The sequence below is a fragment of the Mycteria americana genome, chromosome 10 (genome assembly GCF_035582795.1).
Source record: "Mycteria americana isolate JAX WOST 10 ecotype Jacksonville Zoo and Gardens chromosome 10, USCA_MyAme_1.0, whole genome shotgun sequence".
Classification (NCBI taxonomy): domain Eukaryota; kingdom Metazoa; phylum Chordata; class Aves; order Ciconiiformes; family Ciconiidae; genus Mycteria; species Mycteria americana.
The window spans coordinates 24,205,053-24,232,399 of record NC_134374.1 but is presented as its reverse complement, the minus strand read 5'-3'; the positions used below and the strand labels follow the sequence as shown (position 1 = coordinate 24,232,399).

General features: G+C 45.2%; 1 protein-coding gene across 1 annotated transcript; it reads left to right on the top strand.

Moving 5' to 3' along the window:
* The first annotated feature begins 216 nt into the window (after positions 1 to 216).
* Positions 217 to 16,287, top strand: LOC142415196 (transmembrane protein 182-like). The gene is made up of 5 exons (XM_075513243.1): positions 217 to 491; positions 2,876 to 2,993; positions 5,068 to 5,166; positions 7,909 to 8,046; positions 15,919 to 16,287. Exons 1-5 carry the CDS (start codon positions 339 to 341, stop codon positions 16,146 to 16,148), a joined length of 738 nt encoding a protein of 245 aa, XP_075369358.1. The 5' UTR covers positions 217 to 338; the 3' UTR covers positions 16,149 to 16,287.
* Positions 16,288 to 27,347: the final 11,060 nt, after the last annotated feature.

Sequence of the window (27,347 nt, the reverse complement as noted above, 5' to 3'; positions counted from 1 at the left end):
TTCTGCGTCGTAATCGCTTGTGACCTGCGGACGCTGCCTGAGCGGCCGAGGCTAAGGGCTCTCGGCACTGCTCTTCTGAAATGCACAGCCATGTGTTTATTTGGAAACCTTCCTGCTCCGTCTCAATAGCTATTTGTCATGTTCCTTAATGCCGCAGCTGTTTGGTTACACCAGGTCATCTGCTTTTATTAGTCCTGTTCCCACCACCCACTGAAACTCACACCAGCCAGGAGAAGATTATTATCCGTCTCCAAAAATAGCACTTCTCTCGTCCCCCTCGAAACTTCAGTGTTTTTCTGCTTTTCTGATCGCCGAGCCTGCTGCCTACCTGCTGCCCCATGAAGGCTGGAGTAGCCGCCCTCACAGCCGGGATCCTCGCCGGCACCGGCGTGTTGCTCTTTCTCATCGCTTTCGGGACGGATTACTGGCTTCTAGCTACGGAGACCTGCGGCGTCTTCCAGCGTGGGAATAGCACTCTGCGGACCGGGGAGGTAAACTCTGAAATCTGGTCTTATTTCGGAAGAATTGACTTATTTAAATAATTTAAAATTTTAAAGTTTTAGATCTGTGATCGTCTTTGTGGTCATTGAAAGTGACCTGCTAATGTAAAACGTCAGCCCGAGCTAACTTTAAAATCCAAGCCAGCATTTCCATAGTATCTGGCATTTTGACTGAAGTAAAGCGCATCTAGGAAACATTCAGACAGCACCTCTGTAATCTGGCAGATATGAACATTAGGCAACAAAAGGCAAAAATGTAAAAGCTTTACTTGTTGACGGCATTTGCCTCTAAAGACAAAAGATATCTCCTGATATTTGCCGTTAAAAGATTTCTCCCTCTGTAGCTTCTTCATTTAAAAATAGTTCCTATTTTAAAGTGTAGGACTTGGCAATCATTTACATCTGAAGTGAAATGACTACAGCACAGACAGAAAACAAAAGTGAACGTCAGACACAGAACGGAGTAGACAAGAATTCCTGCCCGTCTAACAAGAAGAGGCCTATGTATTTTAAAATTAAAATGTACATAGGATTTTAGTTAGCAGGAAATGTAATTTTCAAAGGGCAATTTCATATTTTAGTGCTGACTACTGGTATCACTTGTTTACAGATCCTTTGGAAAGTTTGTTTTAGCTGGCCTTGCTGTTGTTTAACTCTTGGATGAAATAACAACCAGATCAGTTCCCTGAGCCACCCACTCCTCAAAAATGTTTTTGCGCCGATCAATGTGTGGTTTCAATTACAAAATGACAGGAAGATCCTTGTTGTGTGCAGACTTTTTGTTACTTCAAAGTTCAATCCAATTAGGTTTGATTTTTTTTTTTTTTTTCCTGGTGTGGTGAGTCACACCGGGTAAGCATCATGATGCCAGCAAGAAATATTTTCTTTCCTTTCAGAATCCCATAATCAAATGTAGGACACCGTTTGCTTGAGTCACGTTTCCAAATGACTTTCTCTATTGAAAAAAAAAAAAAAAAAGAAGACAGAAAAACGGACACTTTCTTTACTGTTTAAAGCAGCGCAGTAAAGGCCTGGAGGTGGCAGGGAGTCATGGGCGGAGGAGCGCTGCTCAGTTTTTGTGCACTTGGGAAATGGCGATATTAATTCTTTCAGATTTTTGTTTGTGCTGTTGTCTTTTAAAGTGGAGAGACTGGAGACGTTGCACTGCACGACACGAATAAGCATCTCAAACATTTCAGATAGGCTCTCGGCCATGTGTTAGTGTGCCTGTCGCTGAGGCAGGGCGACTTCAAAAGCGCCAGGCAGAAATAGGAACTGCTCTTACTCTTTCCTCTGAGCTATTTTATTTCTATTATTTCAGACACTTTTTCTATTATTTCTATTTCAGTTACCAGTTGTGTACAACGGGCTGCGTTTTTACCTTCTCTGCCCTTTCTTAAACTGGCAGATCCTGTCTCTTGCAGATAAAGATGGTCTCGAGCATCTGCCAAACAGCCATTAAATGTGCCGTAGATGCACTAAGTCAGCAGCCGTCCACCTGACGAAGTTTGAGGGCTGCAGGTTACCATTGTCATAGTTAGTATTTTATCCTGAAAGTGAACGGAGAATCAGGTCAGAGCTCTGGAAGCGGTCATAACCTGACGCATAAAAACCTCGAGGCAAGGGAAGTATCTTCCAGCTCCTCCCCGTTGAGTCCTGTCTCCTTTCTCCGGTTCACAGGGTCCAATCCTGTATGGAGTTTCTCCATCCACCACAAAATGTAATTTTGTAACAGTCACATCTCCTTTACCAAATTGTATGTGATAAAGGCAAAATTGATTTTGGCTATAGTTTTAATAAGTTTTTTGGTAAATAGTCCATGACTCAGCTTTGCAATATCCTTCCTTCCGGAAAGACCTAAACCTTGTGCTCACAGGTCTGGTCTGGGGGTTCAAGCAGACTCAGCAAAAAAGGAAAAATTGTCAACATCCTGGTCTATGAGAAGACTGGTGTGGGCAAAGAGTGACTTCTGCCTCACGTAGGTTTAGCATAACTTCTACTGGGCTCAGCAGAGGGAGAGAAAGAAGAAAACCTTTGGGCTGGTGATTGGAAGAGGCTCCATGGGAGTGGTAGAGTTGGGCTGTCTTCTGGGGTGAAGCCAGACCTTACATGGATCCTGCAGAGTAACAAGGATATCTGCAGGATATCTTGAAGGTCTGCAGGGTGATTTGTTATCGAAACATTTTGTAGCTGTGATACAGTGGAAGGTCAAGGACAGCAGCTGCCTCTGTGTGCCCCAAACCCTCCAAACCCAAACCAAACAGCAACAAATGAAAACCCTAATAAAAAATGAAAGCAACAACTGTCTAACTAAAAAATACACACTTCCCACCATGATCATCCCCGTATCAGCCTGGGCTTTCATTCCTCCGCAGGCTGAAATGCTGACAGAGGTCAGGAAGGAGATCCTCACTTTCCATCACGAGGGCTTCTTCTGGCGGTGCTGGTTCTTTGGCGAGGGCCACCCGGAGACCATCTGGACCTTCTGGTACAGTGAGTACGATGCCACCGCACCACATTCACAGCATTTGCTCACAGTTTGAATTGCAGACAAGCACAACAAGGGCTCCCAGGGACGGGGAGACAATTGTCTTTATTTTATTTCTTTTGTTTTTTTTTCATTCTCATCGTCTCTCTATCAAAAGCAAACTTGGCTCACCCTTTCTGTGCTCTTTTTTTGACTTGGATTTTGCTCTCAGAGGGTTGTTCACAGAAATGTAGGAACCTCTTGATGCCGTTTAATATATCACCTACAAAGTCTTATGGAGGGGTGGCTTCCGCGAGCAAGGACAACTCTCCCCCCCCCATATCTCTTGATGTTTGTGTTCAGCTAAGGTCTGCAAAATATGAGCCCATGCCTTTCCTGGCCCTTGGCGTTGCTCTTCTGTTAGTGTTTTCAGCCATCGGAGTGTTCCCACCTCCCACTGATTTCAGCCCGGGGAAGGCTGGATGCGCACGCGTGTCGTCTCCCTGGGTGCTCAGGACCTCTAGCAGCGGGCAGTGGTGGGCTGTAGAGAGCTGTAACCACATGCGTTCATGCTCTTAAGCACACAAGGCCTTTATTTTAAAGTCTTGCCTGGTTTGCTTTTTAAGGCCATTGAAATTACACGTGTGAATAAACAGCGACGGTTGCAAAATAATTTTTTTTTCCCCAAGCGCATTCACTCTTCAAAAAAAAATTGAAGGAGAAGGTGAACCCTGTTCTGAGACACCAGTTGGTGCTGACTGGTGGCCCACGTGCAGTGAAGTGTGGGGTCTTGGCCCAGTGAACCAGGTGCCCCCACCAGAAAGAGCGAAGAAGTGAGACCACCCCACAAGACGCCTGGCACCAGCCTCGCCGGCGGCCGAGCCAGCAACCAGCTCGCCTGCGTTAGTGCACAGTGGGTAATTAGAGGACAGCCTTTCCCTGGGATGCCGCAAGCCGAGAGAAGTATCGGGAATTCAAAAAAGAAATTTTAAATAAGTTCTGCAAAGCTTTTAAACGCTGCAAAAGCCTTGACCCTGCGCTCGCTGGTGCTTCGGGCCGCTCAAAGACGCTTACGTGCCTGCGGAGCAGCGTGATCGCCTCGTAGGGCATTTGGCTGCAAATAATGCAGGTTCCCACAATAAATTTACTCTGCGGTGATTAAAATTTCAGATGACTTTGCTGTCCCCCAGTCCCTGACCTGTGTTTCCTGTAAAATCTTGCAGGAACCGTTACTGCCACTGTTCCACTGAACAACATGAGATTTCTCAGACGGGAATTTTTTGATAAAAAAGGACAGGCTTGAGAGAGGGAGTTTGCTATCTAATTACGTTATATGGAAAAACATGATATAATATAATGTTACCTGAAGTAAAATGACTCTTTCTGATAACTGGCAAATTTGTGTTACTTCTTTAGGTATTTATTATAATAGGATTGATCATGGCAAATTAATTTGCTGCTCTCGTGGATGTAATAATTAATTCAATAGGTATTCCATAGTCAATTTAGCATGAACTAATGTCCACCTATTATAAAGTGTTCCTTTGAGCTGGGGAACATATTTAAATAAGTGGCCAACCATTAATTAATTCATTTAACATTCATTCTATTACCGTTAATCATGATAAGCCTCAGTGGTATTAATATTGATGGGGCACTTCCATTCTAATTGTGCTTTCCCTTCTCACAAACTGGAGGTCTTGTAAGGTAGCTTGTGCTGGTATCCAAATACCTTTGCCCCTTCCAGGCAATCTGACACATTTTCTGGAGGAAAATAGCAACGGGAATATTTACAGTAATTTGATTTGCTCCATCCTTCGTGATTTATATCCACCTCAGACTCAGGTTATGAAGATGAGAAGATGTACGGGTAGCAGTCTCAGATCCTGTTATGTCTCCCCTCTCTCATCAGTCTTCTTTTTCTTTTTCCTTTCTAGCCAGGATTTACTATCCTTCTTTACTCCCCAGCCTTCTGCCTTCAGCGAGGGTTTTGTAGGTTTTGCAGACTAGGGCATGGCCCTCTGAATGCTAGAGCTGTGATCCTGCAGAAAATAAAAGCAAATGGGTTTTTTTGTTGTTGTTGTTGTTTTTCTTTTTCAGCCAGCCAAGCACACCCCAAGTTCTGCATGCATGGCTACCTCTTTCCCATGCCCATTGCTCTCGGACCGTTCCCCCATCCTTCCTACGACACGACCGCAGGTGGGTTTCTTTCCTGCTCCCCAGGCGACCGGGCAGAGATTTACGATGCGCGTCAGTGCTGTGCTTCTCCCGTTGCAAATGCATGTGGCCAAGCATGACCAAGACTTTTGGAGAGCTCCTTTACAAAACGGCCTTGCTTAGTTGCCTGCCCCAAGCTGTGAGCACATCGAGATGTTCTCCCCTGTCTTCTCCCGAGACAGCCGTGCCCGGCCACGAGCCGTGCACCCTCTGTGCCTACTCCTATGAGCAAGGGAGGACGCGAAATCCATCCTCTCCCTTCTCCCACCTCCTCGCTCGCTGCGGGGAGCTGGAGGCAAAGGGTTTCTGCCCCATGGCCAAATCCAGACCCTGCGGGCAAGCAACACAAATAACGTCTCCTGCGCTGCAGGCTTGTGGCAGTCCAACGCTGACTCGTTCCCAGCGTCTGGCTTCCTGCGAGAGCTCGAGGGTTGATTTGTTGCAAGGCAAAATAAACAAGCACTGGGAAAATCAGTTAAAGACCAAATTGTTAGAAGATCCACGTAAGTGACTGGCTTATTTTTAATACAGCGAATACGACACAGTTGGAGAGCTCTCCTTTCAACTGGTTCCCTTTTTATTTATGTTTCTCTATATTTTCAGAGTTCTTTAATGAATCAGCTGCTGTTAGGAATTTTAATTTGCTAAATTGGTGGCAGCAGCTAGAATTAATTCAATGATCTTTTTTGAAATGAATTGATTTCTTTAAATAGTGTGCATCACTCTGCGTTGCCTCCGGGGATCCAGGGCAGGCATACTGCACAAACAAACATCTTGACCTTTTCCTTAGCCTTTAGCAGTACCTTTTTTATTTTTATATTTTTTTTTATGAGGAATTAATTAAAAAAAAAAAAACCAAAACCAACCAACATTTGTCAGTCGGAGCATGTGAGGGAGAGCAGCTAGTTTCTTTTGCTGTGCTGTGCAGGATTCCTGCCTCGGGGAACACGCCGCAGTGTAAAATGGATATAAGGGACCTGTCGATGGTAGAAGGAGGAGCCCGTCGCAGGCTGTGTGCAGCCAACATGCGGGTTAAGCAGTGGGATTTTTTCAGCTTAGGAGAGGCAGGCATGACGTCTAGTTTCTGAATGATCTCGCCGATAGACACACTATTTTTTCCGCACTAAATAAAGGGCCCTGGCGGCATCTGTCCCTGCCTGTCAGCCCTTGCTGTGAAACCCTCCTCAGCCGCCTCTCGGAAACGCCCGTTGGGATGGGTGCCGGGAAGGGGCTGGGGAGGGGCTCTGCGCCGGGGCTGCACCCCGGGGTGCCGCGGGGCTCTGCCTGCAGGCTCCCGGCACCCACCCCGCTATGATCCCCGGGGACGCGAGGATGTCTCAGCACCCGCATTTAGGGCAGCAGGAGCATTGGGCTTCTCTGCTGCGCCAACCCCGCTGCAAAGCGTTTGGACATCTGCAGAGAGCAGACGCTTCTGTCGTTAGCGCTCGTTTTATTTCAAACCAGTCCATCCTCATATGCAAATGATGACAAACCAGGAGGCCGTCCAAGAAGAGGGGTCCTCCAGCTATTACCTGCTCCAGAGATAATTCTGCCTTATCTGCATCCTCTTAGGCTCCCTGAGAGAAACGGGTGATGGGAGGTTAAACATGAAAATGAATTCTGTGGTTTTGGAGAGTTCAAGATACTTATCTCTCCCTAAGTGGCTCTCCTCACAAAATGGTTTCAAATGAGTAAAACACATCTTCTCTGTATCATTTTTCTTTCAAGTGTGAATCATTTCAGCATTACCCACTTGCTTGTGCTTGGCTTAAATCTCTCTAACTAGTGCTTCTGAAAAACAACAGGCAGAGCGAGATGCGGTGGTCCGAGTGGATCAGATAAATCAGGGGAACGGGGAGCAGGCCATCAGAGGGTCTCTGCCTGAAGACCACCACCTTTGGCCAAGCTTTACGGCAGTGACGGGAAGAGACTTGGCTACTGGGAGACTGAAATTAGTGGGCTATGTCCCATCCCTGAGCAACCTGGTCTAGTTTAGATGTCCCTGCTCCTGCAGGGGGGTTGGACTAGATGACCTGTAAAGGTCCCTTCCAATCCAAAGCATTCTATGATTCTATGATCCCGTGGGATGTGATGGGCGCAAGCTTGCTCGGCTCTGGCTGGTGTGGTTGCATGAAGTCACAGCGAAACCCCCAAATTCAGTGGATGAAGAGGCAGCCGTTCCCTTGCCCTGTTCTCTTGCTTGGAGTCAAGCAAGGCCATTAATGGGGGAAATCATGAGCTCCTGTTTTCCTTGCAGTCCTGCTAACAAGAACCGCCTTTATTTTAAACCAGGAACCTGGCACCTTCCGTAAGTGTTAATTAAAATGGAACAAAGATGTGGTCTGATTCCATCTCTCCAAATTTTGCTGTTTTCTTTCCTTTCTTGCCAAGCTCTTCCATCTCCCACAGGCACAGCTAAGCACGGTGTCCTTTACTCTCACCCCCTTTTGTGGCGTGCTTCCCTGGCAAACCCTTCCAACCCCTTGTACTCCTTCCAATCCCATTATGTAGGGCATGACGTTCAACCTGAACTTGCACTGGTTCCGGGCACATTGCACCCATGCCACGGCCGGGAGCTAGCAAAGCAGGAGCTCCGGCTTTGCCTAACACGAGCAGCGTTACAGGTTATTGTTTTTAGCGTTGCTGACGCAGGAGTTAAGCATGGACTTCCGAAAGCCTCTTTTCCTCTCCTTTCCCCTAACTTTACTCTTTTTGACTGTGCAGTGTACAGAGGCTTCTGGACGGCGTTCATCATGCTGGCTGTCGCCGCCGGGCTGGTGGGAGGGCTGCTGCTGGTGTGCGGCGTGCCCTTCGTCAGCCCCCGGTCCTACAAAGTCGGAGGTGGATTCCTCCTCGCCTCGGGTAAGGTGCCAGGCTGCGGTAAGGGGATATGGCCGGGGCAGGAACGCAGCCGCTCTGCTCCGCTTCGTGCAGGCAGGGGAAGGGGAGGCAGCCGGGGATGAGGCGGTGCTGGAGGGAGACGGGGGCTCTGATGGGAGCCGCGCTGACTTGGCGTAAATGATTTCCCTCTTCCCCAAGGAAAATAAGCCTCTATGCTAAGTCAAGCTTTAGCAAGATAGTCCTTAGTCCCAGGGAGGCTCGGGTTTGGGAAAAATATACTTTTTTTTTTCCCCTACTCTTGTATTCAACGCAGAGGAGCAGAGCCTTTTATTTTAGCGAAGTCCATAGCAGCATTAACCCCGGGCAGCAATCAGCCACGCTCTGTTCCCCTAAGTCAGGCTTTGCATTTGGGCCTCTCCTGCCTCTGCTGTTAACATCTGGTAGAGCTGGAAACCCACTGAGCGATGAAAGGCATACCCGGCGATTCAAAATGGGAGGGCTGGCTTAATAAAACCTGAAAAGATAAAGTGGTGGCACAGCAGGAAAATGAATTAAAAATAGGCATTTATTCATTATTCCCACTGCCATTACAAATGATTCCACTGAATTATCACTTGGGCTTTTTCCTTTTTTGTATTTGAGAGGGAATAACTGGCTTAACTAGTAGAAATACTTGATTTATAACAGTGACTCAAACTCAGAAAAAAGCTTTTTTTTGCGACTCAAGCAGTTGAAGGCTGGAGCTCAGCTGAGCCATGCCAAATGAAGAACTTCATAATGATGTCAGGCCTTTCTCTGAAAAAAAACCAGTGTTTGCTTATGGATCCTGCACCAGGTCCTGCTTCCTCATACACGGCATGAATCAAACACGAGCCAGTGTGTTTGCTCCCAGTTTGGGCTTTGAGTGTGCTCAAGTTTTTTGGGGCCAAAAACATCGATGAAAAGATTTAACAAGAGAGATTCCAACACCAATCCTGGAGGAACTCCACCTGAACTCCTTCCAATCTCACCATGCCCTACCATCATTACCTTTTACTCTCTTGCCCCATTATTTAGCTCCCTATCTATTTTATAGCTCCTTTCCTCATTTCTATCTCCTCCAGATGTACTAATAATTAACCATGTGACGCCAGCTGAGCTGCTTGTTAAAATGAAGCTAGATGACATCTATCTATTTGTCTAAAAAATCTGGAAGGCACTAAATCAATGTGGCCCTACCTGCCTCTGCTAATTTGCTTTGCATTTTGTCCAATTTTCCATTTCCCTCCAGGTCTTCAGTTATTGAAGTGAGGGCAGCAAGCCTATAGGTATCTCTCTCATATAGTTTAATAAATGCTTGGCTGGGCTTAATTTTTCTAAAGGCGAATTTAATGTGGTTTTACACACGGATTTCATTTGGGAATGCAAGACATCTTGCTATCAGATCTCCATCAGGTACCAAGGCCTTCTACTGAGTAGTGTTGGCCACTGGACAAGCGTGTATGTTGAAGTCATCTCTTCTTGTGAGACTAGGGCTGAATATTTGAATCCTCTCAGATGTGACACGCCGGCTTCCTCAGTTAAAGCCCTACCTCTTCAAAACACTCAACTTTTAGCCCAAATGGAAAAACAGAGACGGGTCATCTTCTGACACTGGCCAGATAAGTAAAATATCACACAGAAAAGGATGTTGAGTAATATTCAGTCACTGTGTTCAATTTTTTTCATTGTTTTTGCACTTTATTTGACTACTTCTTGATTAAAAGGCTGGGGCATAGAATGTGACACTTTTTAGAAGAGCTGATTATGCATCACATAAACCTCTTGGCATTAGACAAAGATGCTGCTGTTTAAATTGAAGTTTGTATTAATGCAGTTTCAATCCGAACAGCAATCATTGCTATTAACTGCCATTAGGAGGAACGAGTTCAGCTGGAAGAGACTTCCTGCTATATTTCAATCTAAATGATAGCTAGGAGAATGCAATGGTATTTCAGCATTTTCAGCAAAGTTTGCTTAGAGTTTCAGCTGATCCTTTTTTTTGGGAGGGTGTCCTGAACTCAGACCTCTGGATCCTGCTTGACAGTGGCTCCCTGATGGATTCGGGATGCGTCCCTCCACGGTTATTTTCTCGCTATCCCTTCTAAAAATATTTTGCATAATTGCGCTAAGCAGTAGGAACAATAGATTTAATACAGCTTCGACTCCCTAGCCGTCCCTTTCCTTCAGATAGCGGGACGTGGCGAGACGACGCAGGAGAAAGCGCGTCTTGTCTTCTAATCATGGCCTGCGGGTCAGTGTTAATTAACCTCCCTTGCAGAAATGATCTCTCCTTGAGGAAGTGTGAAAATGCTGGCAATTTGTAGAGTGGGAACGTGGTCTGGCAGTCGGATGGTGAGACGGGGCACCACGGCTGCAAGGTACCCCGGCCTCCCAGGGCATCCTTTACATGCAACTTCATTCTGTCCAGAAACCCCCTCTGCCCCTTTGGGTAGCAGCCCACGCTGAGGTCATGAAATCACAGCCGTGGTTAATCATTGCAAAAGGATGCAACATTTGCCACCAAAAGGCTCTAAAGATATTATTGGTGCAAATGCACTCCCAAGCGCATTTATGGATAACCAGCCTGACATGATCTTGAGGAGTTACGTATGCCTCTCCGTTGCCGGGGGGGAATTGAACGCCTAAGGGTGAAGATTGTTATCGCTCAATTAGATCCCTTTGGGTTTCCCCTCCGAGATGCCTTTTATTTACTGTACTTTCAAGAGGACGAATCTGACTGTCTGCCAGCTACCGTAACAAATGTAGTGCTCGGTGGGTGGCATTTCTGAGAGCCCTTTCAAAGGACCGGAGCCATCCTCCTTGATTTCCTCTGCTGGGTGACTTGGGAAATACAGCCGGAGCCCATCTGACATTTGCTGCTGCTTGCATTTGCACATCTACCGCCCCAGCTGAGCGGTTAGCCTTGCCAGCCCGCTCCCCAAAGCACCCGAACTGCATGAGCAAATAGCCAGCGTGCTGCTTTCCTGCTAACGTTTGCCACCTCGGACTTAGCTTCAGTGCTTGCGAGGGGGAGGCAGATACTGCCCGGTGACGAATTGTCCCCTTGTTTCAATAGTCAGATGACAATATGATTAATTATCACTACAATGTCACCGAGAGGGCCGGGTGAACACTGCACTGCAGCTTCTGGAAACTGTTTGAATTGCTGAGACAACTTTGCTTGCGCTCCTTGGTTTTCTGTGCTTGTGCTCCTCGGTTTTCATTTCCTTTGGGCATCTTAGCGACCAAGCTTAGAAGTGAGCGCACACTTCATCCAGACCTAGGGCAATTACTGAGCTTGCAGTGCTGCCCTAATGCGTCCGGACCAGCTGCGTAGCTGTAGGCTTAAGTGAAAAAATGACCTGAACTCTACCCAGTGGCTTGCTCAGGGAACGCACAGGCAAAGCGTGAGCGTACGGCGAGTTTTCAAAGCAAGCAATAAGGATGCGTGTCCCAGGCAATGTTAAGCAACCTAAAGAGGAGCTTGTTACCAGCTTGCCTTACACTGGAAAGCCCAAATACGTGATGAACCACGTACAGTCTACACTTCTTCCAGCCGCTGTGGTCCTGGGGCTGTTTCCGCAGCATCCCCACTTGCGTGGCACGCACGGGCGTGCTCGCACCGTCCCGCAGCCGCAGGATCGCTGTGGCCGTGGGCCGTTTCCAGCGGGCGAAGGCAGCACAAAGCCTCTCCCGCGCTTTCAGAGCCGTGTGGCGGTCCTGCGAGAGGAGCACGGCGTGTGCTCAGACCAACCTGTTCTTCAGGGTGAGCCAGCTCCATTAAAAAAGAAAAAAGGCTGCTTTGCCAGTCCTGTGACTAAAAGTGCTGAATTATGTGCTCAGATTCCTATTCCCAAATCAGGCGTCTCCATTTTGGCAATCTCAGGCTCCCCACGTGCAGTGAAGACTCACAGTTATGGAAGGGCAGCTGAAGATCACCCCTCCGTTTCCTCGTTATTAACATCCTTGAGAGGCAACTAGTGAGAAAGGCGAATGAGTCAAAGTTCATTTTTCTCGTAATTAGCAGATTACACGCAAGTTCAGTAGCTTCCACAGAACAAGAGTTAAAGATTGAGTTCACTCACCTGTCCCTACAATTAGCAGCTATAAAGGTGTCACAAGGATATAAAGTGAGAGAAAGAAAAAGCCCGACTCCAATTTACTCACACGGAAGGTGCAGCTCTCCTGGGAGGGGGAGAAGGAGCGCCGGGGTTCGTTGTCCTGCAGTTAGCAGTGGACGAAGGAGAAAGATTTAATACCCCGCTTCAATTTTCTTGCAATTAGCCCCTCCCCAGAAGATGCTGTTGACCTCATCAGCTATGAGACGGAGTTTCGCAGTTAATTTTTTCCATACCGTCCTAATGAACAGAGGCAAAGAGGGAAAGGGAGAGAAAGAAAGAGATCACTTGGCTGATTTTCCAGCGGTAGAAACCACAGGGGTGCTGAGAGGAGCATGGGGATGGTCTGGTTTGATGAGGTCTTCACTTACACTTACCCAAACCCAACCCATGTGCCGCGTCTCGGGCGCATGTGCCGACGCCGGGCTCATTTCTTGGGCAGAAAACTAGATTTGTTTCAGTTTTTCATTTTGCTGCCCAAGGCAGGAAGCAATCTGTCTCTGTACATAAAAAGCCATTTGGGGCTGGCAGGAAACAAAGATGTCTTTCTGCTGCAGCCGAGACTAAAAGCCCCAAAAAGGAGGCGGTAAAGTGAGACCTGTTCAAAAGATGAAAAATCCAAAATAAAATAGCATTTTAAAACAAAAATGCCAAGCACTTACTTTGGTAATATGGGAGTGAAACATCCTGATATTCTCATTATGAAGACTCTACTAATGTCTAAAAGTGTGACAAATTTTAGGCGCTTTCATGAATACTTGTGGTTGTTCCAAGTAAGCATTTTTTTGCCGAACAGTTTTCAGTGAGCTGCCCTTTCTGCGCTTCCACCGTCCTTCTTCGGCTGCACCTGCCCTTTTGATTTTCTTTTCTCGCCGAGGAGATGGTGTAAATCACAGGGACTCCTCACCACTCGGCTGTAATTATTCCAGGGAAGAAGGCTGCTTACTTTACATTTTCTTGTCATTTTCCCAGAGTGTGAAAATGTTCTTAATTTAGATGCTGTGGCCGTGCCATCACCTCCAGTACCTGTTTAATAATAAATCCTGCCGTACCGAGACCTGGCGCTTCTCCTGGGGCGAGGGGAGGGACCGTTTCCCCATCCTTAGCTCCTGGCGAGCTCGGGGACGGGGCCACGCGCTCACGGGGCTTCCCCGAACCCTCCTCAGCAAGAACTGGTAGGCTTTAATCTGATTTCTTCAATAAATGAGGCTTAGGCCATCTAAATTGTCCTGGGACAATTCAACGCAGCCCCCCTGGTTATTTAAAGAAAAGTAGGAGAATTCAAAAGCACAGCACCGTACCGGTGTCCTCTGTCCCGCTGGGGCTACGTTTTTATTTGCGTCTCTTACGGTAGGTATTATAAGTTAATGAAATAGAAATTGATCTTTGAAAGAGCACTTTTCAAGGTTCAGTTGCTATCTAATTAATTTAATTTTAAATTACATCAGTAATAAAGACTTAATTGCCTTCTTATCAATATATTGTATTTTGTAAAGGACATGTGACTATTTAAACATGCAATCGTTTTCTTATAGTAGAATAATTGGTATTTTAAGCATACAACTATCATATTAAGTGTAAAATATTTATTTGTGCACTTAATTTCAAGTGGTATCAAAATCTCAATGAACATGCAAATGTTACAACAGCTGCTGTTTAACTCCTAGCCTGCCTCTCCAGCAAACATAAGGACTTTTCCATGTAAGGGAGAACGGCTTGAAATAACAGCATGTGGTGAAGGAAAGGATATTCATATGGTTACACCAGTTTTTGATTATTAAGATTCAATTTGCAGTCTTAGGGTATAGGAGGCAGTTTAGTAGACGTGACAGCTTAGGATGGGTAGCTTCGACTTCTACGTAACGTGTAGTGAGGACGTCGAGCCCTCTGTACCTTCACGTAAGTCTCATTTTTGGCTACCAGATGGGAAGCGGAGGTCTGTAGCAGTGGATGCGCTTATATCCGCTATAAGCAGAAACACCGTTAAACGCTGATGTGTTTTCTGTGACTGAGGTTTCAGGAACCACCATCGCTAAGCAGATATATCAATGTCAAGCTTTACCCGCTTCCTTTGCTTAGCATGGGAGTTGGATTTTGTGGTGTATAAGCTGCCAGGAAGAATAATTAAATAAAGTACAAGCTACCTTTGATTTAAAAATTGCAAAGGGAGAAATTAAAGCCAACAGAAGCCACAACACATCCACAGAACTGTGTGGTAACTTGTCAACTAAATTAATTTCGGACTGTTCACTTCTACTATAAAAATATTATCATCTGTGATGTATTTCTTTCATATATGTGTGTGTGTATGTGTATATATCTATATGTTATACGGCACCATTTAAAAATAGCAAGCTTCTAGCTGTGGAGTAGCAAGATCAGATATTACTGAAGCGCTTTCAGATCTGTCATCACACCGTCACTATTTAGTTTTAATATATGTTGACTTTAAAATGCACTATATATATTCTTTAATGCGACACAGTAAATAATACTGGGGCCACTCTAGTTTTTGTCATCTGCTTCATGTGGGGGAGCTCGACCTGCAGCCTGCGACCACCATCACTTTGAATTATGGGGAAAGGAGGTTCCTATTAAGGCACCGAAGCCCCCAAACCTGCCGGGGGCTGCGCCAGGTCCGGGAGGTGCCTGTTTGCCACGTGCTTTTCAGATGTGACCGAGCTCTTCCTGCAAATGCTGACCTTCAACGGGCAGGCATCTGGAAATACGAGATCGCCAGGTCTCGCGGGAGATCTGCTATTTGGGTCACAGGCATCCTGCACGGCTTGGGAGGCTCCGGGGAGAGCGGACCCTCTCTGAGCGAGATGCTGACCTTGCACTCGCTGCTCAGGCTTGAGCGTGGCCTCAGCCCTCCTCCCGTCTGGCTCCAGGGGAGGGCAAAGCAGGTCTCACTTGCCAATAAAAAGACTTTCTAGCCTCATAGTATAAGCTGTTTATTATTCTTTTTATTATTCCGTTATTTAGTAGTCCATCTGAGACTAATATCTCATGGCTACATGCCTTTTCCACTCTATTATGTGTTATTTCTTTGCAAGATGGGATACTCTGTACTCCTTGCCATGTGCTTTAATACTTGGTTGCAAAGCGCAGTTTGAGGAAGGGTAACGCAAGACGTGAAGGGGAGCTGCCACGAGCCGCAGCAGCCGCTCGGCGTCAGTGCTGGGGCCAGCAGGTTCGCTGCCGGATAACGCTTGCCATCAGCAGGACTGATTCCCGTATCTTTGCGTTTCTGGTGGGAACTGGATCTGACGCTACTTGGAAAGGTAGATAAAAAAAGGAAAAAGTAAGTCTTAGTCTCGCCTTCTCACTCCTCTCAGACAAATTCAAAATAGAAAAGGCAAAACAACCTACCTTTAAGACAGGAACGCAGAGTGAGCCTCGTGCAGGTCCCGGCTGTGAACATCAGCCGTGTTCGTGACAGTTCCTCCATGGCCATATCCGGCTGCAGCGGAGCCCTCGGTAGCGCCCGCGGTTAAAGCACGAGGCGGCAGCGTGCCGGCGGCTGGGCAGGAGCTGGTGGCGGTGGTGTGGGTCTCTCCCACGGGGAGTGGGCTTGGCTTTCACAGGAACCTGCAGAGCAATGTCATGAATAATAATTCTGCAACATTAAGCTTTGATGCAAAGGACCTGCAAGAATAGAGGGAAATCTGTTGCGATCTTTTCTCACTTTTATTTCTGTGTTTCGTATGCTGGTTGTAAGCAGAGAATAACTCATCTTTGTCTCTCTTTCCAGGAGGCTTATTTCTCCTGCTCATATTTCTCTTCGTGATGTGGAAGGAGTTTGTCGCTGATTTTCAGAAATACATCCTTCTGGAGAGAAGTGAGAAGTGCCTGGACGATGTGCCTGTGCACGTGTATTACGGGTGGTCGTTCATGTTCGCCGCAGCGGGGGTGCCCCTGGTTTTACTTTCCGGACTCCTCTTCTACCTGATCGGCAGAGACATTATGAAGTCTCTGGAGTAAGACAAATTTGGAGAAGGCCTTTGAGAAAATTGGTGATGAAACCTACACAATTGAATGAAACCTACGCAAGTTTTGTAATGAAACCTACACAAGTTTTGTAATGAAACCTACACAAGTTTTGTAATGAAACCTACACAGGTTTTGTAATGAAACCTACACAGGTTTTGTAACGAAACCTACACAGGTTTTGTAATGAAACCTACACAAATTTTGTAATGAAACCTACACAAGTTTTGAGGACTAGATTGTTTTTGTAGCTATAATTGTCAGCATAGGTGCGTGATTACACTCGCTCTTACACGGAGGCAAGGATGGAGCACTGAGCATCCAACCACTGTCAGTCCAAAACCAGCCCCTGCTGAACACCCAGCTTCAGCGGTTTTACACTCGGGAGAAATTTAGACGTGTCTATGGGTTTTGCGTTAGTTTTCTCTGCAGCCCGAGGAAGAGCCTTCGCTGTGAAAAGCAGCTCCCCCGGCTCCCCCGGCTGTCAGCAGAGCCCCGCATCCATATTCAGCAGAGCTGGAGTTTTATGGCGTTCCCAGCATCCTTGTTTCTTGTAAAAGGTAATCGAATCTGGCTGCGACGGTGTACGCTATAATGTCTATTTCTGAAAAGCAATTAAGGATGATTTTTTTTTTTTTAGTTGGCTCTAATTGACGTCAAAGGACAACCATTTTAATGGGATGTCGGGAAACATGAGAAACTTTTTTTCGTTAAAAGCCCTGATTCTGAAGATACAAATGTACCTGGACCTAACCTAACTTTCAATAAGTGAATAAACCAATTTCTGTGGCATGAAACATAACATGAATTAATTAGTATTTCTCTACAGCACCACTTTACTCTGCATTTAATATTTCCCCAGACGCAGTGTTGTGGGGGTTCTCAACCCAAAAATTGAAATATGGTCAGAGTTGGGGGAAAGGGAGTGGGAACAATAGCACTACTAATTTTTATTTTGTTTGTTATGGTAGACCATGGCATCTTGTTGGATTCTACAGATGTAGCACAAGAGTCAGCTCCAAAAAGACAAGTTATATACCATTTAGATACTTTTAAATTCTTGCAGTTGTCTGACAGACTACAGTGGTCCCACTAAGAGTAATGCACGCTAATTTTATACCAAACTATTGAGGTACAGGAGGTGAAGGAAGGTATACGGTATATGCGGAGGTTTGTAAAGACACTTGAGAAACGACAAAGATTTGATCTTGTCATGTTTTTCGGGCTGGATCTTAATGCTTTGAAGTAGTTTGTTGGGCCCTTGCTTGCTGAAGTCATTTGCATAAATTTTAAATCAAACTTCCTAAAAATGCACGCTTGTCTCGTGAATGTCATAGTTTGTGCTAAACATATATCTCCCAAGCTTTATGTCATACTATTGACTCAGTATAGTTAATTAATAATGTAATGTAAATCTCTTCTAGAAAGCAGTGAAGATTGTTGGCAGTATAAAAATGTTTGTTAATGCTCTTCCTAAAATATTATTCAAGTCTGGCATTTCTTTCCTTTTGGAGCAAGTTCTAATTATTCTTTTACAAGATTCATGGCATACATAGAGTGAGAAATTGTAATTCCCACATGTAAAGATTAGTTCTTTCATATGAATAACAGGCTTGGTCTACAGTTCTTAAGCAAAATTCACACTGTTTTCCCTTAATAGAAATTTTGTTTGAATAGAATTGGTATATACAGGTAAAAATCATGTTTTTTCCCAGTGAATAGATGTTTCATGACATTTACAAATACAGAGATATTTCAGTGTTTTATTTGGCCATTCTAAACTGGTTTTTTTTCACGATATCTCCTTGGGTTATGCTTGTGCCCCATCAGTTCTTCTAGTGATAATTTCTCACTATAAATTCCCTTTGAATAATTTTTGTCATTTAATTATCTATTCAGTGTAGAGATGAACACTTATGGTCACAAAGAATAAAAGTATATAATCCAGGAGCAGAAGAGGTCAAGATTTACAGTCACTTGCCTTTCACTGATCCCATAAAACAATCCAAGCATGCAGAAATGATGATCCCATAAGAGACACCAGGGCAGAAGAATGAGAATGCAGCAAGAAATCCATCAGACTTATTGATATCTGTGAAGCTGAGGATCCCTGAATTTGTGAATATAGAAGTGAGTTTTATATTATAGAATGAAATATTTATTAACTTTCTCCATCTGTTCTTTAAAAAATTTAGTTTAATGTCATCAAGGCATTTATGGAATACATTTAGCTTAATCATGCATTCATGCCTTAGGGAGTAAACCATCCCTGGAGACTTGCTCATTCTGGATCAGCTCTAGAACAAGCAATAGTTTAAAACTCCATCATTCTTTTGAAAAACGCATGACTTCGAATCATTCTTGAATGGAGGGATTTTTTTTTTAAAAAAAAAACCCCTCTGGTATTGAGCATACTCTAATAGTCACAACAATAAGGATACAGAGAATGAGATTATAGACTAGCATAACTAAATTAATTACCTCCCCCATTAAAATGCAACATTTGTAGCCAGCACAAGTGTTAACCAAACACATCGTTTTGGTGGACTAAAGAGTCTAATTCCTTAGCTTTCAAGTTTCTTGTGGCAAATATAACTCAAGCAGACAAAATTTTGTGTGGGTCTCATCAATTCTGGAGGAGAAATTTCAAAAAAACAGCTAATGGACTCAGTGGTAGGGTTTGAAATTGCGGAAACCGCCGCCTCTTTCATCTGTTGAATGTGAAGAAGTTTGATGAAAGGATATTATAGAGTAGTGACAAGCACCTAATTCTGATCCAAGTTTTGTCATTATAAATCATGAGTAATTCCAAAGACTGCACTAGACCCTTATCACTGTTAAACATCTGTAAGTCAGATCAGAACCAGGACTAATAAATACATTCAAAAATGCATAATTAAAACAGTGATTTCACATCACTCTGATGAATTTTAGTCAAGGATTTCTTCAAGGATGCTTTTCTCACATTAGCATTTGACGTTAGTAAGCAATGAATAATTCCATTTTTTCTTTCCAACATCTGGGACACTTCCTGCTTTATTTGCTACTTACGGAACGCTCTGCAGGCAATATTAATGAATCTTGGGTGTTAAAATACAGGCCCTGTGGATCATGCTCAGGAGGCAGTGTTATGTAGTGGAGGCTATATGTCTTGAGATTAAGAGGTTTGATTTTGGTAAAGTAAGATATTGGGAGATTTGCCAAACCTGTGGGAGATACAGGGATTTGGGGAGGTTACCCAAAAACCAAGCCCCTGCCACTCCTTTGTTCAGCCGTTTCCTTGTACCAAGGAGACAAAAATTAATGATAAAAGTTTTTCCCCTTGGTCAGACCAACTTTTTAACTGGTGATTCAGAAAACTAGGACGCCCTGAGGCTGGGAAAGTGCTGGGCGATGAGCAACAACCCCGAGGAGAGATGGACCAGGAGACCAGCACGCCATGAGAGCATCACTGCTGTGCCCAGCTGCTTTCTCACACCACCGGAGGCCTGGAGGTTTTCTTCTTTCTTGGTGAACTTTATGGTAAAAGTCCACATTCAGAGAGGTCTGCTGGCTCTTCAGAGCAACCCACGGAAGAGAGCCGGGCTGAGCACCAGAGGCAGGAGAGCTTCCAAAGGAGGAGAGAAAAGTCCTCCTCTACTAGCGTGAAGCGGCCTTGGCAGTTCAATATGAAACTGAACTTGGCAGTTCACCAGGAGGGTGAAAGCACCCTCTACTATGGAAAACAGGTTAATTGGAACTTAACCAAAATTCATTCCAGCTAGGTCTATAAAAGCCCCTCTGGGATCATTTACTTTTACCAACAGGATTTACAAAACTTTGTACTTTTTCTTTTTGTCCAGAAGAATCCATCTTATCTGGACAGGTAGTATTTTCTCCTTGGTTAGACACACTTCTACGGCCTTGGTGGACTCACATAACAAAATGTGGAGGTCTGCAGAACAAGTATCTGCATCTGAGCTGCTCCCCAAGGCTCCCTACATTAACCGGGCAACTCAACCTTGCAGCCAGCCCATGCGATGCGATGCAAAAATGACGTGCTCAGGCTTTACATCCCTATGGAAGATAACCAAGGAAGATTCCCATGGCTAGTGTCCGTCAGGCTTCCATTGGGCAGCCCAGCCCTCGTCCTGCTGAGTCAGCGCCTTCTGAAATGCCTCTCGTCACTCATCCTGAGCAACCATTGCCTGGGGAACTGCTGGTGGAAGAGGGCACAGATGCGGTGCGGCAAATTAAGACACAAACAAAATTAAAATAAATAAGAAAATATAAGCTAGCTCCATGCTTTGTGCACCGGGCTGTACATTACTGCAGGATTAAGTCATATCAGCCAGAGTACATTTTACAAGAGTGCACAGCACCTCAATCCTATAATCAATAAGCTGTACATGCTGCAGCACAAAGAGCTCTTATCTGGAATACCACTTTGAATTTAGTGAATTTTTTTAATCCCTGATGCCTGCAGAGCATCAGTCCTGTCTTCTGGGTTAATTTATTTATTCTGGTGATCTATTTTTAGTCTTTCAAGTACTTGACATTTGAGAAGCAGATTTTTTTCCCCCACTTCCTAAAAAACCATCTGAATTGGCAAAACTTTATTTACAGAAATGTATTTGTTTCCTAATTCATTCACCGCTCTTCCTCTTGGGAGCCAGAGCCCTGTTATCAATACTAATAACCATACACTGAATGGATCTGGGAAGGCTCCTTTTCACCCTGCTTGGCAAAGCCTGTTTCTAAATCAATGCTGGACATTCAGCGATCTTCTCTCTTTCTTCTCATCTTTTTTTTTTCCCTATGAATATTCTCTCCTCCTCTTAAAAAAAAAAAAAAAATTTGAGGTATATCCAAGGTGCTGTGCTGCAATTTTAGGAATTGTCATGAGTGCAGGCGATGCCCTTATCTTCTGGAACTTGATATTTCCAGGTATGGTCGCATGAGCCCTTGGCTGAACCCAAAAGAACCAGTGGTTTAAACAGTGTGACTACATAAATGCTTACTGTTAAAAAGAAATAACAAATGAAAAAATAGTCTACAGCCACTGCTATGATGGTGTAGTAGTGATTATTATCAGAGCTGTAAAGAATGCACTCTAATTAACCCAACCGGTAGGTACTAAACATTTGGTTATGGAAGAGTAGATTGAAGCTTTATAAGCTTCAGGGTCTGCAAAGAAGAAAAAAAGTCTCGCCTGACCTCGGCTGACTAGATTAATGATGGCTTCCTAAAAGCTAGAAAAAATAAAAATAAAGTAGCACAAAGGGCAATTGTGTGAAAAACACAGGGTTAATTATATTTTCCCTCTCCATTTTCCAATATTTCCCTGTGTGGCTTACATTAAAAAAAGCAACAAATGCTGAGAAGAAAGAACCACTCCTAGAATAGGGACATTACCCTGGCAAAATGTATTACCAGCCCTCAGAAATATTTTTGTAGAGTCACGGAACGTAATTGTTTTTCCATTTCAGATGTTGTTAGAAATCTTTTGCACTTTTATTCTATTTAAAAACCAGTCCGTGGGAGAAGTTGTTCACCAAACCATTCAGAAATGCTGCGCAAATAACCTAGGTTGAACTGGCTGCTTTCAAGTCTGAGGGTTTTGTTACTGATTAAACCTCAGCAGTTACAGGCTGGAATAATTGCAGTGCATGGTGAATAAATGCAGCTCATTCCGAAACAGAGGCATCAATTTTGAATCTGTCCCTGCCAAAAAAGTAGGGAAATTTAACGTTTTAGACAAATCAGCCACCGAATTAGTCCTACTGCTTGCTGAGGTGGAGCCTTCACATCAGATCGTTTCTTACGCAGGCAGAGATGCTGCCTCTCAAACCACACACACCTCATTTCCAGAATCAAGGTCGTTACCTCGCGAGTCAAATAATTAGCTGCAAAACCCAACCATTACTCAAATTTATTGCATTGCTCTTGCATCGCATCCCCAAAATAAATGCCGGGCAGGTATGTCAGCTGCTTTGCAGCTCCCAGCCGGGGCGGGCATTGGCAGCCACTTTGCTCCTGGTGTTTTCGTGCTTTCTCGGAGGCATTATTTCCTCTAAGCTTTAAAAGAGTGAATCCTCATGCTGGGAGGGGGGATAGCGAGCGAGTCCTCTGGGCACAGCTAAATGAACTGTTTCAGTCTCTCTGCAGGTCAGCCGATAGTTTCAGTTGGATATTCAGGACGATGCTGAAGTGACCTAGGCTTGGGCAAAAGGCACCTTATGGACGCTCTCAGCAGGGCCGACGGTGTTTTCTCCTGCAATTTTGTTCTGCAAGTCAAGAACTCTTCTACGTCTTTCCATATGCATTGTGAAAAGCCATGTTATGCTAACACAAACACATGCACGCGCACACTTTACACTTTAAATATCTATAAAACGACTGGCTTTCTCTGCAGAGAGCCTCTGCCTGGGCCACAAACACTTCAAAGGCTTCAAAGCAGAGGTGCCTGCAGCGAGGGCTGAAGCTGAGAGCAGAAGTGCCGGTTCCAGCTGACACTGGAGGTTTCAGGATCTTAGGGTATGAAACATTTTTCACTCATTTTAAATTAATTTAATTGGAAAAAGATTGAAGGAGAAATAACTTGAGACATTTTTTTGAAGGTGCCTTTTTTTTTTTTTTTTTTTAAATTGGAAAATGCCATTTTGAGATTAAACCTGCCTTTAAGTAGATAATTTTAAATGAAAATATCTTCAGTGTTTAAGAAGGGACTGCAGAGACCTACTCTTGGCAGCCATTTTGGAGAGGATTTTTTCCTTTCTCCTGCAGCAATCCCACCACCGTGACTCGAGCATCATCTCAGCCCCAGGGCGGGCAGACCCGCGCGGCCCCACGGCAGCGGTCGGAGCCCCCCAGGGTGGGTGGGTGGGTGGCTGGGTGGGCAGCGACTCCAGGCTTTCGTTCTGGTGCACTTCTCTGAGTTAATGCATTGGTTCTGCAGGCGAAAAATAGCCATTTTTAGTATTACTGAAGCCAACAGGCTGTCTGTTGGGTGGATGGATTTGTTGGGCATGACAGATAGGAGAGGAGGGCTGTAAAGTGGATGCAGACACAGTTTTATACCAGGATGCAGCACCTTGTGCCCAGCAGCGTGGCAGCCGCCTGCACTCGATGCAGCCCATGTAAGGGTGATATGCAGGGAGGAAATTCTGCATTTTTTTACTCTTTTTTTTTTTTTTCCTAATGAAAGTGCTGAAAGAGTAGAAATACCTTGCTTTGGATAGGGATGGCATGGGAATCTTCTCAAATATCTGCCTATTTAGCTGCGGACTCAGAGGTAATCCCGACCCTATAAACATTTCAGCAAAGAATACCCAAGGTTTGGTCCTCTCTTTTCTTTTTTTCAGGTTGCTGGACGCTCAGGGGAAGGAGGTGAGTGACCCTGGTTTTTTGAATGCTTTGAAGTGGGACAGGTAAAGATCTGCCCGGGACACACGGCTGCTCGAGGAGCTCAGCAAGGGCCGTCCCTGCGAAGGAGAGACCACAGCGGAGTTTCCCTGGACTAACCCAAAGCAGCTCTTAAAAGAAGGAGACAAGCTATCCACGCCTAAAGCCATCATTTAAATAAAAATATAACCATTGATATAATAAGAAGAATAGTTAACAGAGTGTAAGAACAAGTGTGTGAGCATCACGGGGCGCAGTGCCTCCCTGACCTGGTCCAGGGCTCCATCCCATGGTGCCCATCACAGGGAAATGAGGACCCGGAGCAGAGCTTTCCTGTTTTTCTCAGCCTGACTGGCAGCCACATTATCTGTGATTCCATGTGTCCTCCGTAACGCTGTGTACACTGCCTTTTAGGCCAAATCCTTGGTTAGGGAAAATCGGTGGAGCGTCACGACTGCATTGATTTAATTGATTGAGAGCGTCGGGCTCTGCCCAGCATCTCATCTCCACTCCCAGGCAATATTAATCGGTGCAAAAGATAACAACATGTGCTCTAGTTGCAGAAGGAATAAAGAGATTTCTTCCATAGGACTCCAAAGAGCGCCCTCAGAAAAGAAAAATTATTACAGTGTGTTTTCTTTCTAGCCTTGGGTTTGCCAGCGGGCGCCGAGCTCAGCCTGTGAAGCTCCCTCTGGACCCGCTTGCCTGCAGTGCTGCGAGGAGGCTGCCAGAGTTCAAGCAAGTACAGCTGGTTCCCTCCTGATGGCCGGGCTGCCACAGGTTTGGGATTTTATCCGCCGAGTTTTATTATTTTTATCCGGAAACGCTACGGAAAATCACGGAGAGGTCTCCAGCCAAGGCAGTCCCTGAAAAAACAGTAGCGAAGACATAAAATCTTACGGTCAGCGGATTTTGTTTTTCGGTTTCACAAAACTTGAATGCTTCCTAGTGTGCGATGACGACATTATCCGTTATAACTGGATATCCATGATAAACGGACCCACAGAGTCGGGGGAAGGCCTTGTTGAGGGAGGCAGGGCTGCTGCAGCAAGCCGTCCTGAGCATCTCGAATAACTCGCCCTCCTGCAGCAGCTTGCCAGCCCGTACTCTCCAAACTGTTTTACCGAAGGGGTGGTGTTTCCATCCCATTAATGAACGATGCACAGATGGGTTCGGTCTTCTAAAATCTAATCAGAGTAAAAAGAGTGTTCTTTTGTTCCCTCCTTGCTAAGGTATCACCGTACTCCTAGTTTATGCTGGCAATAAATCATTATCTCGGAGCTGCCTAATGCTGGCTTATCTGCCTTGGCTCGAGAGCAGCCAGGAGGGCACGTACAGCCTCGGCTCTACCTTTTGCATTCGCCGTTTTGAGGGTAAGTAAATACACAAGGAGCTTTCATCTTCCTATGTCTTGTACACACGGCCGAAGCAGTGCTGGGGCTGGTCAAGGAGAATTTGGCCATCCCCTTCCCACGGGTGCGGAAGTGATGGGAGCTGCCTTTGGGATGGAGAGTTTGGGAACAGCCCCAACGGGAGCAGGTTTTGTGCCTTTCTTCACCTGAATGTGGTTCTGACCTAAATTAAATGCAAAAGTAAAACTCAGGGCAAAAGCTGAATCACTCGCTTAATTTAGCGGTGAAATCATAAGCGAAGCACTACAGTACCTGGTGAAGGGTGCAGTGATTTCTAATTATGGATTATGCAGCTAATCAGTACCAATCAACATTTTATGATCTTGACTTAATATTTAATATAATGTTAATTATAATTGCTTTTGCCACAAACTGTGTCAAATACTAGGTGTGATTTCCACTCCCGGCGTGCCTCGCGGTGCTGGGTGGGCTCTGGGATGGGGGCTGCCGTAGGAGGGAGCATCCCTCCCCAAAATCCCACCCAGCAGCACAAGCCCACCTCCCCACTCGCCTTCCCGCTCGGTCTGCCTTGAGTTGTGAGGCTAATTAAGTGGTGGTGAGTCTCAGCATTATTAGAATGGAGTTTTTATCTCACATAAGTACCTTCCAGCTACAAACAGGGGAAGTTCATTTAATTAAAAATAATTTTCGTGTAAGTTAATGTGAGCACAGTTCAATGACTCTGAAATACGTTTAATTTTTTTTTTTCCTTTTTTTTCTTTCAAAATCTAACAAGAGGCTGCAGAGAAAATCCAGTAATCCGGACGATGCATTCAGGCCATTTCTGTGCATTTTGACCTCCACATTTGCCTGTTCTGATTCCTTCCCCTTTCCCCCCAAAATGCTGGGTATGATGTTTGGGAGGTCTGTCATCGCAGAAGCTGGCAGTTTTCGGTCAATGAAAACATGATATTTTTAAAGCTTTTTTTTTTTTCTACATTGCTCTTTTTTTCATCCTTTTATGACCTAGAAAGATGCAGAGCTCCTGCCATCCCCAGTGACCATTTACTTCATGATTTTCAGCTTCCCTGGGAGAGACGGCTCAGGAGGGGCACTGCTTGCTCAAAGCGTGTCCAAAATTTTGCAGCAAGGGACCTAGGCAAAACACATCACCTCCAGAAATCCCTTCTGACTCCGAACCTTCCACTGCCAGGCTGGGTAAATCAGAAGCACTTCTGAAATTCAGAGTCCCGGATTAAAACAGAAGAAGGAAAACTGGGCGGGGTATTTTATAGGAGACAGTGCTTGGGCACAGGGACATTGTTTTTAAAAAGGGGGATGTTTTTCTTGCATACTCCTTAATCAAAGCTTTTAGCGTACTTTAAATTCATCCTCTTTTAACATGAAGCTCATCGGATGTATAAAACTGAAGGTCTACAAGAGTGAAATCCCGTAACAGCCGAACTGACCACCACTCACATCTCATTACAAAGAAAATTGATGCAGGTGAGCAAAACTCTCCTATATCATTACAGATCTCAGCCCGGGCCATGTAACGTGGCTACGGGGAGCTGCTGCTCTGAGCTCGGACTCTGATATAACGCTCTCCTCTCTACCATAGTATAGTCAACCTTAAAGTCAAGCACCAGGAGATATATTTGGGCGCTTCATGCCGTGCCTTGCTTTGCCAGAAGACTGGCACTCCAGGAGCAGCTGCTGAGCGTCATTAGGGAGATTAGGGGACAGCAAGAGCCACGGGAATGGGTATGTTTTGGTGCAGTGCTTTTTTCAGCCTCAGTGTTTTTTCTTACCCTTCCCTCCTTCCATTGCATACAGTCGCCCGTGCCTGTACAGACTCCTTGAAGACCGTATTTCAACCCTTTACTAGCAGGGCTGAGTGAATAAGTTGAAGTGAATAACTCCTCCAGTGATTTTCACCTCTTTTTCAGTATACAATTTCCTTTGATAGATTCATTGTTCCCAATTATTTGCTGAATAGCTTTAGTAAATAATTCTCTGGCTGTAGATGGATGGTAAGTATTTTACCGTAATCATTTAATGGCCAAAATTCAAGCTCTGCTGGATAAGTACAACTGCTCACATGAGTTGTGCTGATGCTTTTCCCCCCCCTTCACTCTCCAAGCAGACGTGTGGCATTGGCTGATGGGGACATCAGGCTCCAGGCTGGCAGAACACTCAGGCACATGGTCCTCTGGGTTTTTTCAGGCTTTCTGTAGTAGTTTGAGGCTGAAAAACTGCTCAGGACTTGCTTTCAGGGCAGGACCCAGGGCTGGGGGCTGGCGGCACCCTCCCTCTGCTCAGGAGCCTGCCTGCCAGTGACAGGGTGGCCAAAACGTCCCGACAAGCAAATGCAGAAACGTGTAACGGTAGTGAAGCTGCATCCGTGCCACCGTTCCCGTGATTGTTTATCCATCATCCTCAGGGTTTCGCCCGGCTC

Coding starts and splice junctions, on each gene's coding strand:
- LOC142415196 (XM_075513243.1), top strand. CDS start 339: ATGAAGGCTGGAGTAGCCGCCCTCACAGCCGGGATCCTCGCCGGCACC. Junction 492..2,875: donor GCACTCTGCGGACCGGGGAG/GTAAACTCTGAA, acceptor ATTCCTCCGCAG/GCTGAAATGCTGACAGAGGT. Junction 2,994..5,067: donor CATCTGGACCTTCTGGTACA/GTGAGTACGATG, acceptor TTTCTTTTTCAG/CCAGCCAAGCACACCCCAAG.